This window comes from Brachyhypopomus gauderio, chromosome 5 (genome assembly GCF_052324685.1).
Source record: "Brachyhypopomus gauderio isolate BG-103 chromosome 5, BGAUD_0.2, whole genome shotgun sequence".
NCBI lineage: Eukaryota > Metazoa > Chordata > Actinopteri > Gymnotiformes > Hypopomidae > Brachyhypopomus > Brachyhypopomus gauderio.
In genome coordinates, this window is record NC_135215.1 from 1,794,584 (window position 1) to 1,818,831 (window position 24,248).

Genomic DNA, 24,248 nt, shown 5'->3' on the forward strand with positions numbered 1-24,248 from the left:
AAACTATAAATTACTACTACTACTACTAACAACAACAACAACAACAACAATAATAATAATAATAATATGCAAATCCATAATGTTTATTTATGCCATACGGTGCTTCTGGCAAGTTTATGCAAATGAAGATGAAAGTCCACATTTAAATACCAAAAGTGTTGCTCTTGTCCCACCCTGATGGCGCCCTGTGCCCCTGAGAGAGACCCCCAGGTCAAGAAACCCCGTATGTTTGCTTTACTAACATCACAACACTGCTACATACACACTTCTTCCCCACACAGTCGTTTAGGGGACGTCGTGAAATGTTGCGTTTTGGGGTGCCGAACGAACGTGGACGCGCCGGCGAGGCCGCGTGACCTCAGAAGTGCCGTCATTTCGTCTCGGTTTAGTTTGTGTTTTTATTACCCCCGGCCGCCATGTTGGAAGCCCTAATACCCCATGACATCATGAGAGCGTGTTCCTTCCGTCCGACGCTGAGTGGAGCTGCAGCCGCCGAGTGTTAACAGCACTGGAGACAAAGCCACCGAATTACTGCCCCTCGGATCAATCATATGTGTTTATTTAACCGTTCGTTAACCCAAACGGACCGAACCGCACGCGGAACCGAAGGTACGTTGACTTTTATCCCCCCCACCGCGTCGAGTGCTTGAAACAGTCGTAACGAGAGACGTTTGTGTGGGTTTGGTTAGATCCAGTTCTCCGGGCTGGTTCTGCGAGCTCCACCAGGATCTTGGGTTCTGCCTCGCCAGGTTATGGCTCCGCACCCGTGGCCTAGAGAGAGGGGGGGCTTTACTCGGTACTTACCCGTCCCCTCGTCACTTGGACCTGGTCCGGGGACCTCAGACGTCGTCCCGGATGAAGTGTGCTCTCTCCGGGTTGGTTCTGTCAGTGCTGCGGGTCCATGTGACAGTAGGGTGGCCCACATTAGCGGAACCGTCTCGTGTTTTTGTCTGGGGAGGTAGCCTCGCTAGCCGTACACACACACACACACACCGTCCTCACGGGTTTGACCAACTTCGTGTTTTATCGGGAACTTTTCACGTTTGTGGGTAAAATGTGTGACGGCTAAACGGTATTTATCAGTGAGGGAGTCGGAACCGTGGAGTTATCGGAGCACCAACACCTCAAACGTGAGGGCTGACGTGCTCCACTTATTTACCCCGGGTCGGTAGTAAAAAAGCTTTCGTCGCACTTATTGTTTGTGAGGAAACGCAGCTGTTTTAGACCAGCTATTAACTGACTGGACTCAACGACCGTAGAGGAACTGACAACCCGGAAAAGTTCACCTTGCTAGCTTAGCCGTGTGAACGTGGATGTGTTTAAAACGACGTATTCACCAAATACTGAGGGACTCCGGTTGTAGCTGGATACACAAGTTACAAATACGCGGCCGCCTAGCGCCAATTCAATGTTCATTCCGGACAAAATTATTAAACAAAATTTTATTTTTTTGAATTCACAAATTGCCAAACCATGCTATTTGTATTTACAACGCGAGCTTTGGGGGGTTTTTTATTATTATTTGTGAAATGTGAACAAATGTGATGACATCGAGACTGTAATGTGGTTCCTAATGCAGTTCCGGACTAAGTGGCCAACAGAACGGAGTTCTGTCAAGTGCAACACATTATTTTTTTAGGAGGGTACAAAGTGTACATAACACGATAATCATACATCTTTTATCATCGTCTAGGTGTGTATTTTTCTACTTGAGTCAAAGTTTTGTCGAGTCTCATTACTGAATGGCTGTTGGTCACTATAGCTAATTATATATTAGAACTGGTTCTTTATTTAATGAACTTGATATGCATTTTTACTGACACTAATGTGCTCTTTTTAAATACAGTAATTTGAACAATGTCTGTGTTGGCATAGGCAATTTCATGAGAAGCCCACATTTGAACCTGACTGCATTTATTGTCTTAATGAGAACATTCTTTGTCTTTCCTCTCTCATTTTTAGATTCCACAAAGTGAACAAGATTCGTGTACTTTCCTAGATGGACAAGTCGGATACGTCTTCCTCCCCTGGATTCGAAAAATAACATACTTATGTGAACACTCTGCTGGGACATAGAAGAAAGATCCACGCCAATGACACTTCAACGTTTGACAAGCTGCTTTCATTAGAGAAAATCTTCTTTCTTAGCAGAAATCCAGTCTGCTACAATGGATGGAGAGGAGGGCCTCTCTCAAAAGACTGCGAATGTGCACCTGGAACACAATGGTTCCATGGAGAACGACGAGAGGAAAGAGGCCAAAGGTACACGTTTGAAAATCGAGGGGCAATATGGTTATGTATTTAAATCATACAGCATTACTCCATACGAGATTCCAGATGAACAATCCTCTTACTGTCCCACAGACACACTGGCTAAAGACTCGTCTTCAATATCCTCACCCTTCATGGAGACACCGGATAATATATCCTCTCAGGTTGATGGACATTCAATAGATGACCCAGAAGCAGAAGCCTACAGCATGCAGGACTGTCCAAGTTCTCCGACCATTTCAGATGAGAACCAGAACACCGAAATTGATAAGGACAATTCAGCAAACGAAACAGGTGCACATATCAAAGAGGAACCAATTGAAATGGGTGAGAGTGCTCAGGAGGATGAGATGTTCTCCTTTGATGGGGCTGTAGGCCCCTTTGTGACTAGAAGCAACGATGACGATTATTGTAACTTATTGAGTGGCTACACAAGTACTCTTTATGACGTTGCAATGGATGCCGTCACACAAAGTCTTCTGTCGTCCATCAGAAATCCTCTTAACCCTAGAAAGAAGTCTCCTGCTTGGAACCATTTTTTTATATCGCCTCGCGATAGTACCAAAGCAATCTGTATGTACTGTATGAAAGAGTTCAGTCGTGGTAAAAATGAGAAAGACCTCAGTACTAGTTGTTTAATGAGGCATGTACGAAGGGCTCACCCCACTGTACTTTTGCAAGACAGTGATTCTTCAAATGCTTCGTCAAATTCTGTCTCATCTTTAATACCTCCCATTATATCACCAAATAATGGGGACCTGGCAGCTAGCATCAACAAGCCCCATTTAAACAATCACACCTCACCGTCCACCTCTTTAGCAGAAGCCACAGATGTAGCATCCAAAGACGCGTCACACAAGGTCAAGCCAAAAGTAGAAAAGATTGCCAAGGCTGACTCTCTCACTGTCCCGTCCCCACATTCTTTTAGCAACCATAACGACGATGCCATGGATGTGGGGGCAGATTGCTCAGGATCACCCCTTAAGAGCTCGAGTTCACGGAGACGATCGGCTGTGTGGAAACACTTTTATCTGTCTCCTGCAGACAGCTCAAAAGCGGTGTGCATTCACTGCATGAATGAGTTTAGCCGGGGTAAAAATGGAAAAGACTTGGGAACGAGCTGTCTAATTCGCCATATGTGGCGGGCCCATAGAGACATTGTTATTGAGGAAAATGGACAGGGCTCAACCATTCCACCACCGTATACCACGCCCCCAACACTACTGTCTCACGCACACATGCAAGACCCCGTGGAGATAAAAAAGGAACCTCTCTGTACCTCATCCTCTCCTGAAACCATATCAGATGAAGTGCCCAATGACGACGCTGAACATGTGGATTTAAGAGAGGAGTTAATCGATGCCACATATCACTCTGGACAAGACTCTTCGCTCAGTGTGTCTTTTGGGACGAAAGGTGAACACATATCTCTGTCATCCTCCCCAGAAGAGTCAACTGAAGGCCCAAGCCAAACCCAAGATCAAAGCTCAGTTTTCCAACAAAACAAAAAAATAATGAAACGGGTGAAATCGGAAGTTTGGCACCACTTCATCGTCTCTCCAGTCGACCAGCTCAAGGCTTTGTGTCGGTACTGTCCTTGTGTCATCAGTCGTGGCAAACGTGGGGACTTTGGCACAAGCTGTTTGATGCGGCATCTGATGAGACGGCATCCTGACGTCCTCAAGAACCAAAAAAGCACAAATGACAAAGCAGCTTCCCCCCAGTCTCACTATACCACTCTCAGTGCAGAGGAGGACATGCCAGCCAGTGCCACCGACAGCCCTGCTAGCGAGAAGAAACAACCTTTACCCATTTTTAGTAAGAAGACTTCAAAGCTGTGGAATCACTTTTCCATTTCTTCAGCAGACCCAACAAAAGTGGTCTGTTTGCACTGTAGCCGCACAATAAGCAGGGGCAAAAAAACGACAAATTTAGGCACTAGTTGTTTGTTTAGGCACATGCAGAGGTTTCACGGACACGTACTTGAAAATAATAGTACTATCTCAGGCGATGTGTCATCTGCTGAAATTCAAGTCAAACAAGAGCTCATGGACACTTCAACATATGAGGAGAGCGGCGAGAAATTTGACGATTGCCACCCTGTTGCCAAAAAAATCACCAAGCTTATTGCTGAAATGCTTGCACTGGATCTTCAGCCATCGGCTGTGGTTGAGAACATTGGTTTGAACCGATTACTGGAATACCTCCAACCACAGTATTCTCTACCTTCTTCCCTGTACTTCACCAGCACCGCCATACCTGAAATGTATGAAAGCGTTAAAGAAGTTGTCCTGACGCACCTCAAAGAAGCTGAGGGTGGAATTATCCATTTCACAACAAGTATATGGGTAAGCAGCCAAACCCGTGAATACCTGACTCTCATGGCCCACTGGGTGACATTCGAGTCATGTGTCCGACCTCAGGGCCAAGATTTCCACTGCTCAGCTTTGCTTCGTGTCTCCCCAATAGACTGTGATTATAACATGCCAAGCATACAGAAGCAGCTTGAATACCTTTGGGACACCTGGATCGCTTCCTCAGGCCTGAAGATTGGATTCACTGTAACTGATAATCAAGCCATTGGAAGTGCACTGGAGGACAGTGGACACACCATCATGCATTGTTTTGGTCACAACATAGACCTCATTGTGAATGAAGCCATAAAGAGTCAGAGGATGGTGCAGAACCTGTTGAGCATTGCGAGAAAGATCTGCGAGCGAGTGCATCGTTCGGCGACGGCGAAGGAGAAGCTGGTGGAGTTGCAGAAGACCTACGACTTGCCTGAAAACCAGCTGGTCCAGGATGTTCCCTCCAAATGGAAGACCTCGTATCTCATGCTTGAAAGATTAGTTGAGCAAAAGAAAGCCATTGACGAAATGTCCTTAGAGTGCAATTTCAGGGAACTTATAAGCTGTGACCAGTGGGAGGTGATACAGTCGGTGTGCAATGCTCTGAAGCCCTTTGAGGTAGCATGTAAGGAGATGAGCAATCGCACTGCCACACTTGGCCAGGTCATACCACTCATTCATATCCTAAACCGCAAGATAGACATGCTGTTTGATGAGACGATGGGCATCGACAACATGCTCAAGTCTCTTAAAGAGTCCATGGTCACCAAAATGTCTCCCGCACTTCACGACCCACGTTATACATGGGCAACCATGCTGGACCCTCGGTATAAGACCTCACTGTTCACTGAGGATGAAGCAGAGCAGTGCAAGCAAGACCTCATACGAGAACTTGAGAAGGTGTACGTATCTACCTCCACAGAAACTAAATCTCCATTGTCTAACGGATACAGTGAGGTCCCAGCTTCATCCAACAGCCCTACAACAAAGAAAGACAACTTGTGGTCCCTGATGGTTGACATTAGGCATAAGATTAAGCAAGAGGAGAGACCGAAGTCATCAGAGCTTGCTGTTACGGAGTATTTGGAAGAAGACATACTTGACCAGAGCTGTGATCCTTTGGATTATTGGAATCTCAAAAAGTTCCTGTGGCCCGAACTTGCCAAAGTAGCCGTGCGTTATGTGGGATGTCCACCCAGCATTGTACCAGCAGAGACTCTGTTCAGCACATCGAGCATGAATTGTGCCCTGTCTCAGTCCCGACCATTGTTAGAGAATCTTGAAGGACTCTTGTTTTTAAAGGTCAATCTTCCTTTGATATATTTTCAATACTGAGAACATTTTTTTTATGTGTGCAAGGTTGTTTCTAAGACTTGGATGAACCCAGAGCAAGGACCAAATCACTTCTGATATGGCCCTTTAAACTATGATTTTACACTGATGTTTAGAATCGTAATACAGAGCGTATAATGTTAATAAATGCTTCGTATGTGTACTACTGTCCAACACTTCAGAACTGGAGTATGTCTTGTACCCAGTAATGAGTGTTTTCAGGGAGAAAGGGGGAGGGGGGTACTTAGCTGTAGGAGTTGTGTTGCTGTTCACTTCTTTATGGCCAGGTTGTTTCTTTTCTTGGTCGTCTTTTCTCCTTGTGCCTTATATGAACTACTTCAGGTCAAAATGCTGTAAATATTATCAGACGTGCAAACCCTGTCAGTCTTTTGACTCGATGATGTAAAATAGAAACAGATGCTGAATACTGTTTGTTTGTTTTTTTTTGTTGGTTTTTACATAAACATGGCCCAAAAAGAAATGCTGTGACTGAAAATATGTTTTAATGTTTAATTTAATCCATACGTTGTGATATTGTGGCTTATGGTACTGTCCATTAGAATTAGTTTTGTTTTGAACGTGTTAAAATTTCTTAACATTACTATATAACATAGTTCTGTAACTTCAGGGTGAACAATCTGTTTGAAAATTTTTGAAGCACAAGTCTTTTTTCTGGGGTATTAAATTATGGGTCAATGTTGAGTTAATGTACATTTTATAAATAATGATTTCCAATCATTTGCTAAAGAGTAAGCATTCAAACTGGAACCATACAATTGTTGTGGTTATTTCTTAATAAAAGATTTACCCTTGCATATATTTCTTATTTTCAGATTTATTAGTGAACCAATTCTAATCCTAAATTTACATCTACAGTATAGTGGCATATTACTTATGATCAATTGGCAGATGTGTAGGGAACTTCACCTTTGATGTACAAAATAACAACCATTTCTGTGTAGTCTTTGCATTAAAGAATGAACAGTGTAGGCAAAACTACAGTCAGTGCTCAGGTACATTTTGCCACACTGCAAAAGCATTTTTCAAAAAAATAAAAATTGAGCTATCATTGTAATTACTATTTGAAGAAAAAAAAAATCACTTCGCTAGAGGTATTTCCATGCTTATACAGGAAGCATCGTGTGCTACAGTAATGGCATGTTTTTACTCTTTCTAAAAGGAAGTGGTGAGCAGATGACCAAGCCGTTACACAACCCTAGGTGCCTCAAAAGGCGAGCCAACGTGGGCCACAAACCAGTTTTTCTTGAGAGTCGAGAACATGTGCAGTGTGGCACTGCACTTCCCAGATAAATACCAGCTTGATTCTCCTGCATGTTTACATTAATAAGAAAACACTTAACACTCCAGGACCATTTATCCAATGTTTTTTGGTCTGCAGACAGTTTGCTGAAATCACTAAGTCCCATCAGCTTGGCTGAATATCTGACAGTCTCTGTAGTATCACCAGCTTATTGCTTAATTTTATATCAAAGGGTGGAAACTGGTATACACTGAACTGCAGGCTTTCGTATCCCTGAATAAAGGTTAAAGGTCGATGAGAGTCACTTAGTTGTGAGATCAGAGTTGTGTTTGCCTCCATCAGTATATGCGAGTAGTCCTTCATTAGTAACGCCCCAGGTGCCAGATCTTCTCGCTTGTCATACCTATAAAATTAAACAGAGTTGAGGGGGAGAACATATATTCAATTCAAAGTGTGATGTGTTTAATGTATTTTTGATGGTCACTCACCTCCATTTACTATTTAATTCCAAGAAGCGCGAGACTCCTGTCTGTGCAGCAAGTACGTCTATGTGTAGGGAAACATCTAACAGAGACAGAGTTGCTTATTAAACTTGACTGTTGGCATTTTAGTAGGGGATTGCTCAATTCCATCAGTTGGAACAAAAATGAAACATACCTGAACTGGCTGGCACTAATCTATGCAGTTCCTGTAAGGCTTTGCCTCCTGGGTAGTTGTGCCGTGAAACATATAATGAGAGTCCTGAATACAGACCATTTGCCACCAAATGTCCTATTACAGCAAGAGACCCAAGCTTATACATCCATGATTTCTGGTAGTTGTTTATACTGAAACAAACAATTTAAAGACAGATTAGGATTCCTGGTCATGTAAATGCAAAATATGTACACATCACTCCCTTGTGTTGCTGCTAATGGACCACAGGCTTCCCCACAACCCAAATTTGACTCACGTCGCATGCTAAATTATCCCTTCATAAACTGCATATTTATGAGAGCCCAGAAAACATTAAAATATGCATTATATGGGCACTCTAGGACCAGAACGTTGAAGCAGTAGCATACAGCACAACCGCAACGAGCGAATTATTACATCTCTACCCCGACTTCTGTGGTAAACCCAATAGCCCAAGCATCACTGCCACACTGGATTCAACCCACATGAAAGCACAGCCCCGGGCCGCCACTATGTTGAAGACAGGGAAGGTGTAGATGATGAAGCGAAGCTCCTTGTGCGGGAGGAGGGAGTAGAGCAGGACGAAGCCCAACACGGGCAGCAGCAGCGGCCGCATCCGCCCGTCCTGAAGACCCAGCGGGACGAAGGCGACCGACGCACCGAGGGCGCGCGGGACAGCGGAGTAGAAGTACCAGAGAAAGGGGGAGGTTTACTGAGGACAGGAAGTTAAGGAAAAGACAGCCAAGGACATACATAGAGAGAACCGATGATTCGTGTTAAAACTTTGACAAAGGATATTCCCCAGTTTGAGCTTTTGTTCAAGATGGTGTTGTACCAGAGGACCTGGCCTTCAGGCCAAAGCAGCTTCCTCCAGAACACAGAGTCCACAGCAACAGTGAGGCCTGCAACGACGAAGACAGACACTGCGAGTTGTGTTCCGATCTCACAAAGGCAACACGAAGTTCTCAGCGAACACGTTCACGACAGCACTTACCCAATGACAAAACACCTGCAGGTACAGCGTAATAAAGCAACTTCGCAATGCTGAGTTTCCTGGACTTAAGCGACATCAGCAGCATGAGTCCAAACAGAAGGCACAGCTCCGAGCGGAACACGACGATGGCGAACGCAGACAGACAGACGAAAGGTCCCTGCCGTTGGGACAGCCAGGACGTGAACGCCAGCAAAACTGAGAAATCAAATTTCAGTCAATAAGTATGTAAATTGTAATAAGCAAATAGCATCTTTTAATATGGACCACTGCATTGAAAAGGAACTCGCTTTCCTATCACATACCTACAGGAAGAGCGAACACATTAGGGAGAGTCCTTGTACTGTAAAACATCAGGTGGAATTGTGATGTACAGATGAGGCAGAAAAGGCCAGCGACCACAGATCCAAACCGTCTCCGCACCTCTTTCCGCACGTACCACAGTGTGAGACACAGGCAGACGCCCAGGACGCCTCTTACTGTGGAGAACATTCACCAGGTCAGTAACCTGCACGTCAGAACATCAGTATGGAAACCCAATGGAAAGCTTCTTGTATGGACATACATACCCAGGATCTGAGAATGAAACTTGGACGCCTGGAGGAAAGACAGTGGAGCAGCCAGTGGGGCGCTGAGAGCAGAGATGAATAACGGACCGATGAAGGTGCGGGGCACCACACCTGGGAATTCGTGGTGGTCATACTGCGAAGAGGAACACAGGCGCAGCTGATTCGGACCTTGTTGATTTGGGTTTTGAAGTTCACATGCGACCAGTCCATCACAACAGATACACAGCTAGAGAAGTTACAGTGTCCTACCTTGTCCAAGTCAAGCTTGTGATAGAGGATGTCGTGAATTGCTTGTAAATTAAAACTCTCCTCGACTTTGGTAAACGGGCAGGCGAGTAAATGTAGGACGACGACGAATAGCATGAGAAAGAACTGTGGAAGCTCTGTAACTCTTCCTATCCGTGCCATCATGGAAGGGAGGATCTGCGCATGCGTGCTGCGTGCCGGCGAGACACAGGAAGTCAGGGTCGATTCACATGGCGCACACAGAGCACGTGATCAATACAAAATAAGTGTCTTTGTTATTATATAGAAATATGCAAATATGCAACCAGCAATTGCTTTCTCTTACGTGATAACACGGTACCATGAAAATCTAAGAAACAAAAGCACTTTAGGAACAGTTCAATACAGTGCAAATGGATTTTATTGTTATGTTTATGTGTGAACCCAATTCAACCCATTTTATTTTCTCTGCCCAGAACAGTATACGCCGTATACCACACTAGAACTTTTATTCAAGATTTGTTTAGGATGTAACTGATACGTTTGCTTGTACGGTTGGTTGTCTGATTTTACTGTGCTAATTTTACTAACGACAGACCGTTGAATTTATAATCCCTGCTGACTCTTGGACCCAAAATGCTGATTGTATTTTGTATGATCTATTGATCATGTATTTATTCTCCCACAGACAAAACTGTGGCTACGTTTTTTAGAAATGTTATAAACAGCATTTAACATGAGTTGTACTTCTCCTTATTTATCTTACTTATTTTTAAAATTAAAGACGAGTCGTGTGCGTTGGACTAAAGTTGTATCACGATAAGTGAAAAACCTGCGTCAATTAATTCCGACGCGTAGGGTTTGAAACAGAAGCCCCACGCGTGGCAAAATGTCATTGGTTGACGCGTTGACTGACGGGAGTGTTGTCGAATCACAAGAAGCCACAATCGTAACATTGAGTTAAGGCGGAAGTGTATGCTGAAACCGGCATGGGAGTATTGAGCTTTGCGTATCCATCAGTATATATACCTGTGGTTTATTCATTACGTTTTGATGCCCATGGCTACTTGTTAACTACAACGTGATAGCTTACATAGGTTCTTTCTGGTTTGTTGTGTTTTTCTTACAATAGTAGCTACCTTTCATTATGCCATCCAGATCTTTGTAGTTAACCTAGCTAGCCATCTTAAACATGTTGCTTTTTGAAACAGTTAACATATTTTTTCTGCTTTTTATTTTATCGTTTGGACATGGCAACGCCAAGGACTTCAAAGCTTTATGTTCAACTTGCAAACAAATAACTGATAATTTTAACAAGGTATGTATGTGTATGTGTGTGTATGGCTGTACAGGTGCGCGCGCGCGCGGTCCGGTGGCCTCAGGTGTGTGGACCGAGCCTGCAGGACCATGTTGAAGTCGCTGAGATGTTCAAGACCTTCTCAATAGTGTCTTGCAGTGTTGTGACTCTCTGTCGTCGTAGGGCTTCGAGAGAACCGCAAACAAAAACTTCGGAGGTGGAAACACCGCGTGGGAAGAGAGGAAACTCTCCAAATACGAGACCAGGTGAGGTCCGTTCAGGCGGCCGGTTCTGGTCTCCACACGTTCGTGTCCGGCTCTGTTGACACTGTTCACCTGTAACGTGTACCCGTAACGCGGGGTTTTGCAGTGAGATCCGGCTGGTGGAGATCCTGGAGAGCTTGTGCGAGAGCAGCAGCTTTGACTGTAATCACATGGTAGAAGAACACGAGGAGCAGTTTGAGACCTGGTGGTTCAAGAGGTGAGGCGTTTAAGGTCATCTCCTGAACCTCGTGGTTGAGTTGTAACATTCAGGTGCAGCTGCTTTGCTAAAGGATGTTCAGAGCTGTAGGTCTTTGCTGTTTTCAGGAAAGCAAAGTACCCGGACCTGCATCACTGGTTTTGTGTCGAAACTATCAAAGTGTGCTGTTCCAAGGGAACGTTCGGACCAGACTGTAACTGTAAGCAATTTTACACCTGAATCCACGTTTCCGTTGGATGTTATGGTGACCTTTCCACCAAGTCACTTTCCTACTGTGTTGGTCTAGCCTGTGTAGGGGGCTCCGAGAGACCTTGCCATGGCAACGGTAAGTGTGATGGCGATGGCACGAGGGGCGGAAACGGCAAGTGCACCTGTGACACGGGCTACGAAGGCGAGTTTTGTCTGGACTGCGCTGAGAGGTATTTCAGTGAGGCGAGGAACGATACCTTCTCTTTGTGCAAAGGTAAGAAGCGCAGTTCATACTGGGGTTTTTTTTCTTTGTATGTTTGTTAGAGGTAAATACATACAAGTGAGTACAGTGTTTTTGATGCTAGCATTCAATGGAACAAGAGTGAGGAGTCATGACGGATGGGGTGGACAGTGTAGATCAACGCAGGTTTTGTATAGAATAAAACATCATATTGTAAGTGACAGACATGTCGTACGAGTTCAGTGATCACGTAAAAAGGTCACCATGCCTCATGACGTAGCCATAAGGAAGCAGGCTGTTGCAAAACACCGACAATAGCAGTCCTCATATTAATTGGTTAAAAGTAGAATGCAGTCAGGTGTATGATTTCATATCTTAATCACCACCATGACTACAACTAGATGTGACTGAAGAATTTCGATTCACATCAAGAATTTCCCTCTGGGATCAATAAATTATCTATCTATCTGGACATCTGATTAAACCAGTGCAGCACTGGTGTTAGATTGTGCCAACCAGTAGCGATGTAAACCACAGGACGGTTTCAGGCCGATTCCCATGGTGATGGGGCCTAGACTGTAATGGCTTTTGCTGTGTTCAGAGTGTCACCCTGCGTGCACGAAGTGTTCTGGAGGCACAGCGCAGGACTGCGAGGAGTGCACAGAGGGCTGGGAGGAGGACCAGGACGGCTCGTGCATCGGTGAGGGACGCGTCTCCCTGGCCCACTGCAACATACCCAGACACACCTGGGGCTGTAATCTGACTGGTGTTGCTTTGAGCTTCATATATACGCTGCTGCTGCTGCTGCCTTTTTTCCCCTAGTGAAAATATCCATTTAACTGGAGGTTGCGTACGCGTCCAGGTGGTGATGTTTAGATGGGTCAAGTGAGCGTCTGGCGATGCGGTCCAACGAATCATCTTCTCTCGGTTTTCTATGAATTCTGTTTCAGACGTCGACGAATGCTCCAGAGACCCTCCTCCGTGCAGCGGTGCAGAATACTGCATCAACACAGACGGATCGCATTCCTGCGGCGGTTCGTGAATGCTTCTATATATCACAGCCCGAGAGAGCCCAAAGTGTGTGTGTGTGTGTGTGTGTGTGTGTGTGTGTGTGTGAGAGAGGTTCACCCGCTCCTTTCTCCACACAGTGTGTGACAGCAGATGCTTCGGCTGTAAGGGCCCCGGCCCGGGCGACTGCCTGGCCTGCTCCGAGGGTTACGCGGACGAGGAGGGCACCTGTACAGGCACGTACCATTTCCCTGCGCCCACCTGGGCGACGGACGCCGTACACGTTCGTTTGCCCCGTCTACAGGGGTGAGCTTGTTGGCGGCGGTGACATCTCTGCCCTCTGCTTTCCTGGCAGACGTGAACGAGTGTGAGCAGACCGATGCGGTGTGCACGCAGGAGCACCAGGAGTGTATCAACACAAAGGGGAGCTACAAGTGTCAGTGCATCAGCGGCTTTCAAGAGCAAGACGGTGCCTGTGTTCCTCAGCCAGAAGCAGGTACTCCTATATTTATTCACCTTAAAGCCTTGGGTGTTCATAATTATATAGATATGCCATGATTGTTTTCACCCTCTCATGCTACTTACAGCTTTTAATATAGTATGCTGATTTTATGGGGATTTTATTTTTTTCATCAGAGAATAGTGAAGAAGAGCGTGGGTCGGATCCTGAGGTTCCTAATGCTGCCGAGCAAGTAAAAGAACACGAAGACCTGTGACATGACGCTGTATTACAAACATTGGCCACCAGGGGGCAGCAACAGCTCCAGATGTCTGTTCAGAGTCATGAGGAATACGTAGCACTCGGTGTACTTGCACTTCCGTTCGCCCAGTACTTGGACAGTTCGGTACTATGGAAATGGGACAAACGGGACCGCATTACTGCCACGGTTGAAGTCGGAGAAGTCCGTTTTCTGGGTTTTATCGTTATTTTCTTCTTTTCTTTTTTTGTGAAGTTAAATAAAGTCTTATTATATTGTCTTGTGTCCATCTGTGACCTCGCTTATAATCCAGAAGATGGAATTTTTGCCTCTTAATGTTTTAGGTGCTGTTTCTTCCATCACATGTCCTCACACTTCAAAAAGTACACACAAAAGTCAGAAAAAATTTCATGGTCTCTGTTTGGGGTTGGTTCATGGGTCGAGTAAGGCTGTAACTGTTGGATTAATGGTCAGGTTGTAGGTTATGGAGTCAAATTAGGGTCTTTAATGGTGACGAAAAAAAAAATATTGCAAATATAAGATTAGCATTTTGCATTTTACGTTCCTAATTTGTTTCTGCAATACTTTCCCTCTTTTGCGTTTCTTTCTTTTCTTTGCGTTTCACATTTTATGTTGCTGCTTTTTTTTTGCAATACTTTCTCCCTTTTGCATTTCTTTCTTTTGTTTGCGCGTCACTGCTTTTCTTTGCGTCTCGCATTTTACGTTCATAATTTTTTTTTTGCGCTTCTCTCTTTTCTTTGCTCCGGTTTTACCCTCTGTGTGGGGACCGGGAAAGAGGCGTGGCCAAGAGCGAAAGGCGTGCTGTGAACGTTCAGCATCATCAGTTGAACCGTCACACAGCGCGGCAATTTGGTTACTGGTATCATGGCAGACGGTCGCCCAGCTGGACCACAGGTATATGCGTGCAGACATAGACATCAGGTGCTAAAGCACCACCAACTCTGCCCTTTATCAACAAAAGTGCCCTTTTAAAACTTCGTTTAAAATATATATATTATTATTAACATTTTACTGAGGTCGGTTTGAAATGATCTTTTGAAAACCTGAGCGAATAAAAACAATGCCCTGAAATGCGCCACCACCTCGCACACACCCGACCTCTCTCTTCCTTTAACACACCAGATGCGCTGCAGCAGCAGTTCAGTTCAGCGAGTGGAAGGAAGCTGAACTGACCGTTTAAAATATATATATTATTATTAACATTTTACTGAGGTCGGTTTGAAATGATCTTTTGAAAACCTGAGCGAATAAAAACAATGCCCTGAAATGCGCCACCACCTCGCACACACCCGACCTCTCTCTTCCTTTAACACACCAGATGCGCTGCAGCAGCAGTTCAGTTCAGCGAGTGGAAGGAAGCTGAACTGACGCTGAACATTCACAGTAGTGATGTGTCGTTCGCAAACGATCCGGTTCTAAGAGCCGGCTCTTTGAAGTGAACGATTGGAACCGGCTCTGCAATGGGAGCCGTTTTAGGATCCTATTTGGGAGCCGCTTTTTCCTTCAGTATTGCGCTTGTGCTCTGCAAGTGCCACAGCTTTTTCCAACATCGTTTTTATTTGTCCTTCGGTGCCTCGCTGTCTCTCCCTCTCCTTGCACGTATTGCTCTGTTTCTGCCAGTGGTAGAGAGCGGAGAGTTTATTTCCTCAGTTTGTGCCAGTTTATACCTGGCGCGTCGCGACCAGCGCGAGGGTCCGTGCGCCGAAAATGACGCAATCGCGGTGGCTCCGCCCCTGCGTGAGGACCCCCGTGCGAAGTGAGGTCGTGCACCTCTTCAGCGCAGTGAACAAAGTTATGTATGGCGGGTTCATACACCTTTACAAGGTGGAATTCAAGCACTTGAACGTAACTTTCAAGGTCCATTTTCAATATTTCCCAGCACCTTAAACTTAAGTTAAATATTTATACATATACTCGAAATGATTCGAAACAATTTGGCTTTTTATATCACATCGATTCAGTCAGACAGCTATTTTTGTGAAACAAAATACAGTTACATTTTCAAGCATTTTCAAGTACTTTAGCCTACTTTAGCACTTTTCAAACCTGGAACACAATGCAACATTTGTCAGGTAAATGTTCCTTCCCCTGTGTTTGAGGGGTGTTTCTTTATACTACCACATATCGTTTCGGACAACACTGCAAAGAATGTCTCCACGCCCGTATGTCAAGCGTGTGCTCAACACATCTTACCAATCACACGCAGATTTCAGTTAATAATGTGGTGGGAAAACACTGAAAAAAAGTTATCTCCACTTTTTTTGTGGAAACGGCAGGCAATTGACCAAGCTGTATTGCGTTCTATTTTGGTACTATTTTGTGATCATTTAATAATTGGTTATAATAAAAGTTTTATTTATAAAGCATTGTTATGCAGCATTTTTACTCATCACAAGTGCTTAACAATGTCAATAATGAAACAAAATGTTATAAAATTAGTATTAAGCTATTAATTAATTAATAATGTAAAAAATATATATGGGGAGCCGTTTGGGAGCCGAAAGAGCCGGCTCTCCACAGTAAGAAGAGCCATTAGAGCCGCATCTCAAAATAGAGCCGAAAATCCCATCACTAATTCACAGCACGCCTTTCGCTCTTGGCCACGCCTCTTTCCCGGCCCCCACACAGAGGGTAAAACCGGAGCAAAGAAAAGAGAGAAGCGCAAAAAAAATTATGAACGTAAAATGCGAGACGCAAAGAAAAGCAGTGACGCGCAAACAAAAGAAAGAAACGCAAAAGGGAGAAAGTATTGCAAAAAAAAGCAGCAACATAAAATGTGAAACGCAAAGAAAAGAAAGAAACGCAAAAGAGGGAAAGTATTGCAGAAACAAATTAGGAACGTAAAATGCTAATCTTATATTTGCGATATTATTATTTTTTCGTCACCATTAAAGACCCTAATTTGACTCCATAGTAGGTGAGAAAAGCATGTGGTTTAGGAAAATTAACTTTGATGCTGGGAAGAGTGTGACAAGATAGTTGGAGCAAGGGGAAAACTTGCATGTGTAATGGTAAGTTGAATGTGTAAATTCAACTGTAAACCTAAGCGAATAGCTCTCCGAGTGGCACAGAATTGCCTCGGTGTTTGGACCACTATATTAAATACTTTTGAGTGGCAAAAATGCTATTTTGAATCCTGACCACATGGTGGCACTATAAGATCATTATTATTTAGGTTTTTGTCAGGCAGAGCTGACTGGCGTTTAGCATAAGTTCTGCTGTGTGTCTGGAGAGAGAACGGGCTCCTGACGATTCAAAGATGTTCAGGCACTTTAAGAGAAGAATATTGTCAGGTTTAGGTTCAGACCATAGACTGAGAAAATCTGTCTCTAAAATTCAGTATTGAACAAGGACACCCCCTTTCCCTCCAAAACACATGTTTGTTTCAATATGTCCTTCTGTTTGGTTAAATTACCATTTTGAAATGATTTTCTAATGTTTTCTAATTTCAGCAGAGCTTCACTGGAAGTCGTGCAGCATAATCCATTATATAGAGAAGCTTCCAGAAGATGTTATAAAAATATTTATATATAAAAAAATAAAACTTACCATTTCATTTGAATAAACAAATTACACAATTCCTGGTCATTTTCATTTTACTTTCTCACATGAAATTGTGATAAAAATCAGTGTGTTGTTTCGAGATAGCCTGAATCATACCGTAGTACAACAACGCAAGTCACATTACGAAGTCACGTGAATATAAATCTTTTCCCCCACTTGTGAAAAGCTATACTACTGGCGTACTGATTGGGCCCCACATCAGCATGCGACCAAAATAAAAAAATTCCAGTATGCAAAAGATACCCAGATGACGCACTATTTCAACCAGCCACCCCAGTATGTGACCAGAGCTGTCTTTGTGGTGTAGCTACTACATCCTGTCATGCAACAGTGGCAGAAAATCTTTCCCAAGTGGGTGGAATCTTCATATTTACACGTGACCCCATAGTATGGTATACCAGATACTAAACTGCATACTACTACAGGGATTTTAAAATTATATTTTACACTAAAACAGTATATTTTTCTTTGCATCAATTTGCATGCCCTGAAATTCCATCATGTCACATCACCTTTTTAGTGTGATGTGACGTCACGTCACCTTTTCTCCCTACAAATATTTTCTGTGGGCACCACTGGTATTTAAAGGTCCTTATTGCTAACTGACATCACATTCTGGAGACAGGGGGGTAGTAGTTCACACCATCACCATGCGGAGATCATAACAGTTCAGTGTGTGTACAGGCTATAGCACACTTCTGTGTCCACACTACCTGCATGAGCCCCTCCCTGAGTGGGATGTGGCAAGTGTCTGTGGTCGAGAGACCAAGTGTTCATGCGTGTAAGAGAGAGAGAGAGAGACAGAGAGTGAGGCTGTCTTCGAAATAGTCTACTACATACTACTGGCGTACTGATCGAGCCCCAAATCAGTATGCCGTATGCAGTATGTGACCAAAATGAAAATTTCCAGTACGCGAAACATACCCGGATGACCTACTACTTCCGCAAAATATTCCAGTACGCGAACAGAGCTATCTTCATGGTGTACTGCATCCCATCATGCAACACTACGATCACGTGACCCCGTAGTGTGCTTTGCTTTTGTTGCATACTGGAAACTGTACTGCATACTACTACGAGGACCAGTATGCAGTATCCAGTATATACTGAGTCCAGTATCCAGTATCCAGTATGTAGTAGTCTATTTCGAACAGAGCCAAAGATCTCAACTGTACTGTATATCTTAATCACTGATTGCTCGCCTTTATTTACACTCCCATTCATTCCCATAGATGGAGATGACACGTGACACGTGCGTAGTGAAGACTAGAGGAATACCTATACTCTACTTCTGATGTTATTGTACTTCTCTGCAGTCTGGTCTGCCGAGCAAACAATGTAGTAGTGACAGAGGAATTCAAATATTCACTTTTATGTGGTAGTTCAGTAGTAGAGCGTCTGTGATGTTTCTTTGAAGCTCGGCGGCTCTCCTCCACCAAGCAAAGCAACGATGCAGGCACATTCAGGCTAGAGTGACTGATCATAAGGACAACGCTAACCCAGATAACCCAGAGACGCAAAGACGCAGATCATCTTGAGTATAGTGTGCTAGAACTTTTCATCTGGATTAAGAGAAATATGTACTGGATGTGAAATGTGGGCTGTTTTGGGATTAAGTGGTTTTTCCCCTCAGTAGACTTTTGACTGAGAACTCATTGATCTCTTGTGGTAAGAGGAGACTGGCTGGCTCACATTTATAAGAAGAACGGACACCAAGAACCCTCCTGACCTGAATTAAACTTTTCTGAGGGAAACGGTGCTCGTGGGTCTATGTTCACCAAGGCAGATATATTCTCTCTCTCTCTCTCTCTCTCTCTCTCTCTCTCTCTCTCTCTCTCTCTCTCAATAAGAAGCAGCTGTGATGTTTTTCCTCAGACCCTCTTTTCTGGAGCGCTCTTCCTCTCCATGACTCTCAGATGTGGTCGTGGCATTTCCTACATGCAGCCGGACCTCGGACCGTTATCAAAAAGAACGAACAAATTCGCTGCCCTGTAGGGGCCCACTCGGCTCTGACCCTGAGAGAGGCAGCGCACGGGGGGGGGACACAGCTGCTCACTCGGCTCTGAACCTCAGAGAGGCAGCGCGGGGAGGAAGAGGAGGGGGAGGAAGAGGAGGAGGAGGAGGAGGAGGAGGAGGGAGATCTGCCCACTCGGCACTGCATGATATCGGAGACGTTGAGCTGTGTGGAAGCGGCCCAAGGTCAAATCCAGCATGCCATGGCACGAGACTCAGGCATTTGGGGTCAGGCGCTGTGCTTATTTCCTAAACGGAAGTATCTTAACCTGATTCCACGACAGTTTGCGGTTCAAAAGGTTCCCCCACATTCTTGGAAACTGAAGACGACGTAAAGGTTTGTATTTCACCGACCCCGTTCGCTCCCTTCCCCTCCGCCCAGCTGTGTTCGTGCTGGAGAGGCCAGAGCCAGCGTTGGTGCTCTCGCTCCGGCCGCCGTGTTTACCCCCTGGGGGGGGCGCCACCTGGAGGGCTGGTGGTGGGCTCACCGTGGGCGGAGGAGAGCGATGCGTGCCTCCGTCTCCCTTTGATCAGTGCCCGCCTGCCCTCTGATCTCCCACTCACCTCACGCCATAAACACCCAGACGTCTGTGATCTGGACGAGCGCTTTGTCTGGGGGGGGTGGGTTCACCTCCAATGAGGGTGGTGACGTACTTGCGGTCGATGCGAGTTGTAACTGATTGCTCTGAGTTAAAGCAGGTCTCCTCTGTTCCTGTTACGGATGGTTGGAAACAAACCCGAATGAACAAGGTCACCCCTCTCAGTGTAACAAATACAATTACACACACAATCCTTATTCTCTTATTTGCCTTATAACTGAAGGCTATGGCATGTCAAACATTAACGTACGAGCCAATTCAACAGCTAGACGTCTGATCAGAGGGCCAGATGATCGTCGCCTAGATCAGGCCTAGCTCTACGAATGCAGATGCATGGGAAAATTAGCCGTTGCTTCTGTTTACCATAAGCTCAGTAGCCACATGAAAGGCCGTGGCGACTGCAGCTATGAAACCGGGATACTTCTGTTTTTGCTTATTAAACAGAACCTAATGTGGAGCAGACTTCTCTTCTTTTGCGCTATCAAGGCACTTTCATTTCCTGAGCAATTTTAATTCATATGGTTCTGCTTTATCCGCCAGACGACCTCAGGAAACGATCGTCCAACCGGGCCGCTGCCGTCTACGAAAGCAGCTTAAACTCAGCGGTGGAATTCGCGCAACGCCCCGCGTGACCCGGGCGGGCTGGACCGAGCCTGGCGTGCAACCGCACAGCGCCTTTCTGCACGTTTACGGTTCGGTGCGAAGGGATCCCAGCCACCGAGAGAGACCGGTGTCGTGGCAGATCTTTCACAGATGCGGGTGATGCAACATGGGCCACGTGTGGACCCCTCCCTCCTCCTCTAGCCCCCACAGTGCACCACCCTCCACACACTGGTTTTGTGTTATGGATGATCTCTATTATAAAGCAATATTTCTCCCCAAGAGTTTCAATATAAGCCACATCACGGAAGCCTTACATAATTTTGTTCATGTTTAATGACAAGAGGTTAGGTAACAGATGTGGATGAGAGAGAGAGAGAGAGAGAGAGAGAGAGAGAGAGAGAGAGAGAGAGGTGGGGAGGTGGTGGGGGCAGAGGGGTATAGCGATGATTCTGCAGTCCTGTTGGTGGAGTTGGGCTGTGTCAGCAGGGCTCCCTTGCGGGTTCTGACAGGTCAGCAGTTTGGGACATATATCAGCTATACACGCACATGCGCGCCCCCGGGGGATTTGCGCTGTCACAAACAGACTGGGCTCAGTCCCCCTTGAGTAACGACAGAGATGGTCCAGTGATTCAAAACAGACACGTGAAAATTACATGCAGAATTATGTACCACATGTCCACCGTCGATCCTGGTTGCGTTTAAGATAAATCTGGAAGGGTTCAAATGTAGTCTCATCGCGACATTGAAGAACGGTGTGCGGTGTGGGCACATTTTAAAATATGTTTCTGCTTCCCAAGCCGCTTTATCATGAAGTTCTGCTATGGTCTCACGTTCCCTTATCTTCTTTAACCTTGAAGGTCAACGTTCTTCAACCACAGTCCTAATCGGAGTACGTTTTTAGACAATATCATTTATACAGCGCAATTCCTCCTCACTGGACAATTTGTAACATTCACCACTAGAGGTCAGTCTCACCAAAATTCAGTAGGGTGCCGGATAAATGGCCTAATAGCACATGGAACACCTGGAATTGTCCTAATTACCATGTAAAGTTCTGCCAGGAACCTAATGTTCTCCTGGGGGGCACTTCCTCACCCAGATGTTTGAAGTAAGCCACTGTGGGTCCTATTCTCGCCTAAGGGAGAAGATGATGTTTATGAGTAGGACTTTTATTGATCTGAGAGCCTGGGCTGTTACGGGACCAGAGATGGAGAAGGAGGCTTGTGGTGTATCTGAAATGCATCACACTTTCTCACCCCTGCAGATCCCAGCACCAGAGTTTTCCGTCTCTTCCATCCATCGCTTCCACCGGGCCTCCTGGACCGCACCTCCTGACCCTGGTTGTCAATAAGCAATCCCCCCCCCCACCACCACCACCCTAAAAGTACACACATATCCACACATGGGAGGGAGATACTGTACACGTGAGTCACCTGCTCCAGCTCGAGGGAGTTACAGCATGCGCAGGAATGCGCAGACACGCAGTGACAGGACAAACGAATCACACGCATGCACGCAGGGCCCCGATTAGGGGGGGGGGGGGGGGGGGGGGGGGGCACGTGGGCATGGCTGCCCGGAGGAAGCCCCGCCTTCCCACCTTCTGCGTGCCTGCACCTCCTTCTGGTATGAACATCAGTCAGATGTCTCTCAAAGAACATCTCAGATCATCTGACCATAAATGAAATAACTGGAATAAGAAGCATATTTGCCTTCTGAACGCGCGATTGTTCCCACAAACCCTCCTCACTCTGTTTTGGTTTCTGTGTTGAGCTGCTTAACCCTACTGACCTGTGTGTGTGTGTGTGTGTGTAAGACAAAGCAGACAAGAGGCAAGCCTAGTCAAACATTCTGGGCAGGTGTTAATGGGCACGTTGGTCTTGTATTTGTTAATGACTGGTGCCTAATGAGAGAAAGCGTCCACTTCCTGGGTGCCTGTGTTCTGGCAAGTGGCTGGAGGCGAGAGAGACCACGTGGTCCAATCACAGCCGGATGAGTGCCGAGGACCGGCTATCTGGGAACAGTGAGGCTTGCTCTGCCCACTTGTCTTCCTGTTGCAGCCCACACACACACACACACACACACACATACACACACACACATTTCGCATGCTGCAAAATACAGGCCAAGATAATGAGGCCCAGATGGCTGCTCTTAGAATGGCCATTATGTAACAAGCTGGCACAAATTTACACCAGTTCTACACACAGTATCAAACTCTGTTGCAATAAATTGTTCAAAGTGAATGACCCATGCTAACTTTCTTTGCTGCGGTAAGATCTAGACCAAGATTCGGGTTGACGACAATCACCATGCTGTTCAAAATAAGAATCCTTCCTGTGTTACATGTCTTGGTCAATTCTGATTAGAAATGGCTGTTTTGTCAAGCCTGGAGGATGTCATTGATTCTAGTTAATCTCATTCACCTTTTATGCTCATGTAATGCTGCAGTAAGAGACCGGGCCTGAACCGGGCCTGAACCGGGCCGTTCCTGGTCTCAGACTTTGACATTCGCCCAAGTCTGACACACCTCACTCCTCTGTATGGTCAGAATACAACCTTTCCCATATGCCAGACATATCGAGGAAGAAAGATGGCGAGATTTTGAGATGGAGAGAGAGAAGATAGCAAGATAGAGAGGGATAGACAGAGGGAGGGAAGTGGAAGGAGGGTGCTTGTTTTGAAATGTAACCGGGGGGCCCCCGCATGGGCCGGTAACTGGAAAGAGCTGCGGAGTCTCCCGCCACACACGGCTCTCCCCGGGCCGGACAAGGGGCCCTCTGTGGCAGCTGCCATCACCTCGCTCGCTGTCAGAACACTGGAGGTCTGTGAGGGCGGGCCGGGCCGTTCCACCACGCTCCGATCCTCCAACAAAGCAGCGAGTCAGAGCCCCACGGCAGACACACGTCGCACACACACACACACCGCACGCGGAGCCAAGAACCTGCGCAGAAACCCTGCAACGGGACATGGAGACGCGAGACATACGTGTCAGACCAAAACCTGCGGCAGTGGAAACGTGCTGAAATACACAAACGTGAATATACACACACACAGGCACGGGGAGATGTACACATAATGCAATGCAGTGAAACTGGCTCTAAATGTGCGCACACACACACACACACACACACACACACACACACAGCGGCATATACTGCCTGCCAAGCAGTCCTGGTGGTGCAAGTGTAAACAGCAATAAAGGGGTCATTATTTCACTTGCGTAGTCATTGGGGGTATGTGACGAAAAACTCTTTTATTGGAACAATATGGAACAGGGAAAAATACTCTTTGTTTTTAACCCTCCTCAGGGGCCTTTATCTCAACCTGGACGAGTTACAAATCAGTCCATTTTAACCGTCTAAGATGCGGTGGATGTATATAAAGATGGATGTTCGCAATTAATCCCATATCTCCTGCGTTAAGTATCAGTACTCACTCAAGAGTCTGTGCTTACTTACTTGCTCCTACTGAAATTCATGATTAGGGCCGGCCAATCAAGACGCTCACCCTTGGTCACATGGTGCAGGAGGGCCAACCTTTCTGCCTCTGTCCCCTGCGTTAGCCGGGAAGCATCAAGCCGCCAGCTCCGCTCTGCTGAATGGACGGGCTGTAGAATCAGCACCGCGCACAGACGTCAACAATAACAATGAGGCAATTGACCTCGGTTACGACCCCGGCCGACCCTGAGCTTTCTCGCAGCGTCATCGCTGCATTGTGGGTGGGCAGTGCATTGTGGGTCCAGGGCGAGGGCTCTCTTTGATGGGGGCTTGAACACACAAAGCAAGACCTTAATGCTTGCAATCAGGAAACGCTACAGTTTGCAGGCCGGTTTTTTCAACACTGATTGGTCTTACTACCGGGAC

The 24,248-nt window shown here is 45.8% G+C and overlaps 3 protein-coding genes across 5 annotated transcripts; 2 read left to right on the top strand and 1 right to left on the bottom strand.

Moving 5' to 3' along the window:
* The first annotated feature begins 386 nt into the window (after positions 1 to 386).
* zbed4 (zinc finger, BED-type containing 4) lies at positions 387 to 6,768 on the top strand. 3 transcript variants are annotated; one of them, XM_077004781.1, is made up of 3 exons: positions 392 to 609; positions 1,963 to 2,262; positions 2,365 to 6,768. In XM_077004781.1, the coding sequence occupies exons 2-3, from the start codon at positions 2,169 to 2,171 to the stop codon at positions 5,952 to 5,954; spliced, it is 3,684 nt and encodes a 1,227-aa protein (XP_076860896.1). In that variant the 5' UTR covers positions 392 to 609; positions 1,963 to 2,168; the 3' UTR covers positions 5,955 to 6,768. The 3 variants fall into 3 exon arrangements, with proteins under 3 accessions (XP_076860894.1, XP_076860896.1, XP_076860895.1); XM_077004779.1 differs by having other exon boundaries at positions 387 to 609; positions 1,963 to 6,768; XM_077004780.1 differs by lacking the exon at positions 392 to 609 and adding an exon at positions 1,293 to 1,693 and having other exon boundaries at positions 1,963 to 6,768.
* alg12 (ALG12 alpha-1,6-mannosyltransferase) lies at positions 6,333 to 17,178 on the bottom strand. The gene is made up of 10 exons (XM_077004788.1): positions 17,156 to 17,178; positions 9,697 to 9,883; positions 9,448 to 9,580; positions 9,184 to 9,357; positions 8,882 to 9,076; positions 8,685 to 8,789; positions 8,373 to 8,595; positions 7,870 to 8,039; positions 7,701 to 7,776; positions 6,333 to 7,615 (listed from the first exon to the last, which is right to left on the bottom strand). The coding sequence occupies exons 1-10, from the start codon at positions 17,161 to 17,163 to the stop codon at positions 7,378 to 7,380; spliced, it is 1,509 nt and encodes a 502-aa protein (XP_076860903.1). The 5' UTR covers positions 17,164 to 17,178; the 3' UTR covers positions 6,333 to 7,377.
* Positions 10,625 to 13,863, top strand: creld2 (CRELD disulfide isomerase 2). The gene is made up of 10 exons (XM_077004789.1): positions 10,625 to 10,990; positions 11,153 to 11,235; positions 11,339 to 11,449; positions 11,557 to 11,648; positions 11,736 to 11,912; positions 12,481 to 12,579; positions 12,830 to 12,913; positions 13,028 to 13,123; positions 13,243 to 13,383; positions 13,524 to 13,863. Exons 1-10 carry the CDS (start codon positions 10,865 to 10,867, stop codon positions 13,601 to 13,603), a joined length of 1,089 nt encoding a protein of 362 aa, XP_076860904.1. The 5' UTR covers positions 10,625 to 10,864; the 3' UTR covers positions 13,604 to 13,863.
* Positions 17,179 to 24,248: the final 7,070 nt, after the last annotated feature.

What these genes read in the sequence shown, in the direction of transcription:
- zbed4 (XM_077004779.1), top strand. Translation starts at nt 2,169, where the DNA reads ATGGATGGAGAGGAGGGCCTCTCTCAAAAGACTGCGAATGTGCACCTG.
- creld2 (XM_077004789.1), top strand. Translation starts at nt 10,865, where the DNA reads ATGTTGCTTTTTGAAACAGTTAACATATTTTTTCTGCTTTTTATTTTA. An exon ending in GTTCGGACCAGACTGTAACT is followed by an intron (nt 11,649 to 11,735) that starts GTAAGCAATTTT and finishes GTGTTGGTCTAG; the next exon opens with CCTGTGTAGGGGGCTCCGAG. An exon ending in CGGATCGCATTCCTGCGGCG is followed by an intron (nt 12,914 to 13,027) that starts GTTCGTGAATGC and finishes TTCTCCACACAG; the next exon opens with TGTGTGACAGCAGATGCTTC.
- alg12 (XM_077004788.1), bottom strand. An exon ending in CAAAAGCTCAAACTGGGGAA is followed by an intron (nt 8,596 to 8,684) that starts TATCCTTTGTCA and finishes GTCCTCAGTAAA; the next exon opens with CCTCCCCCTTTCTCTGGTAC. An exon ending in GAATTAAATAGTAAATGGAG is followed by an intron (nt 7,616 to 7,700) that starts GTGAGTGACCAT and finishes TTAATTTTATAG; the next exon opens with GTATGACAAGCGAGAAGATC.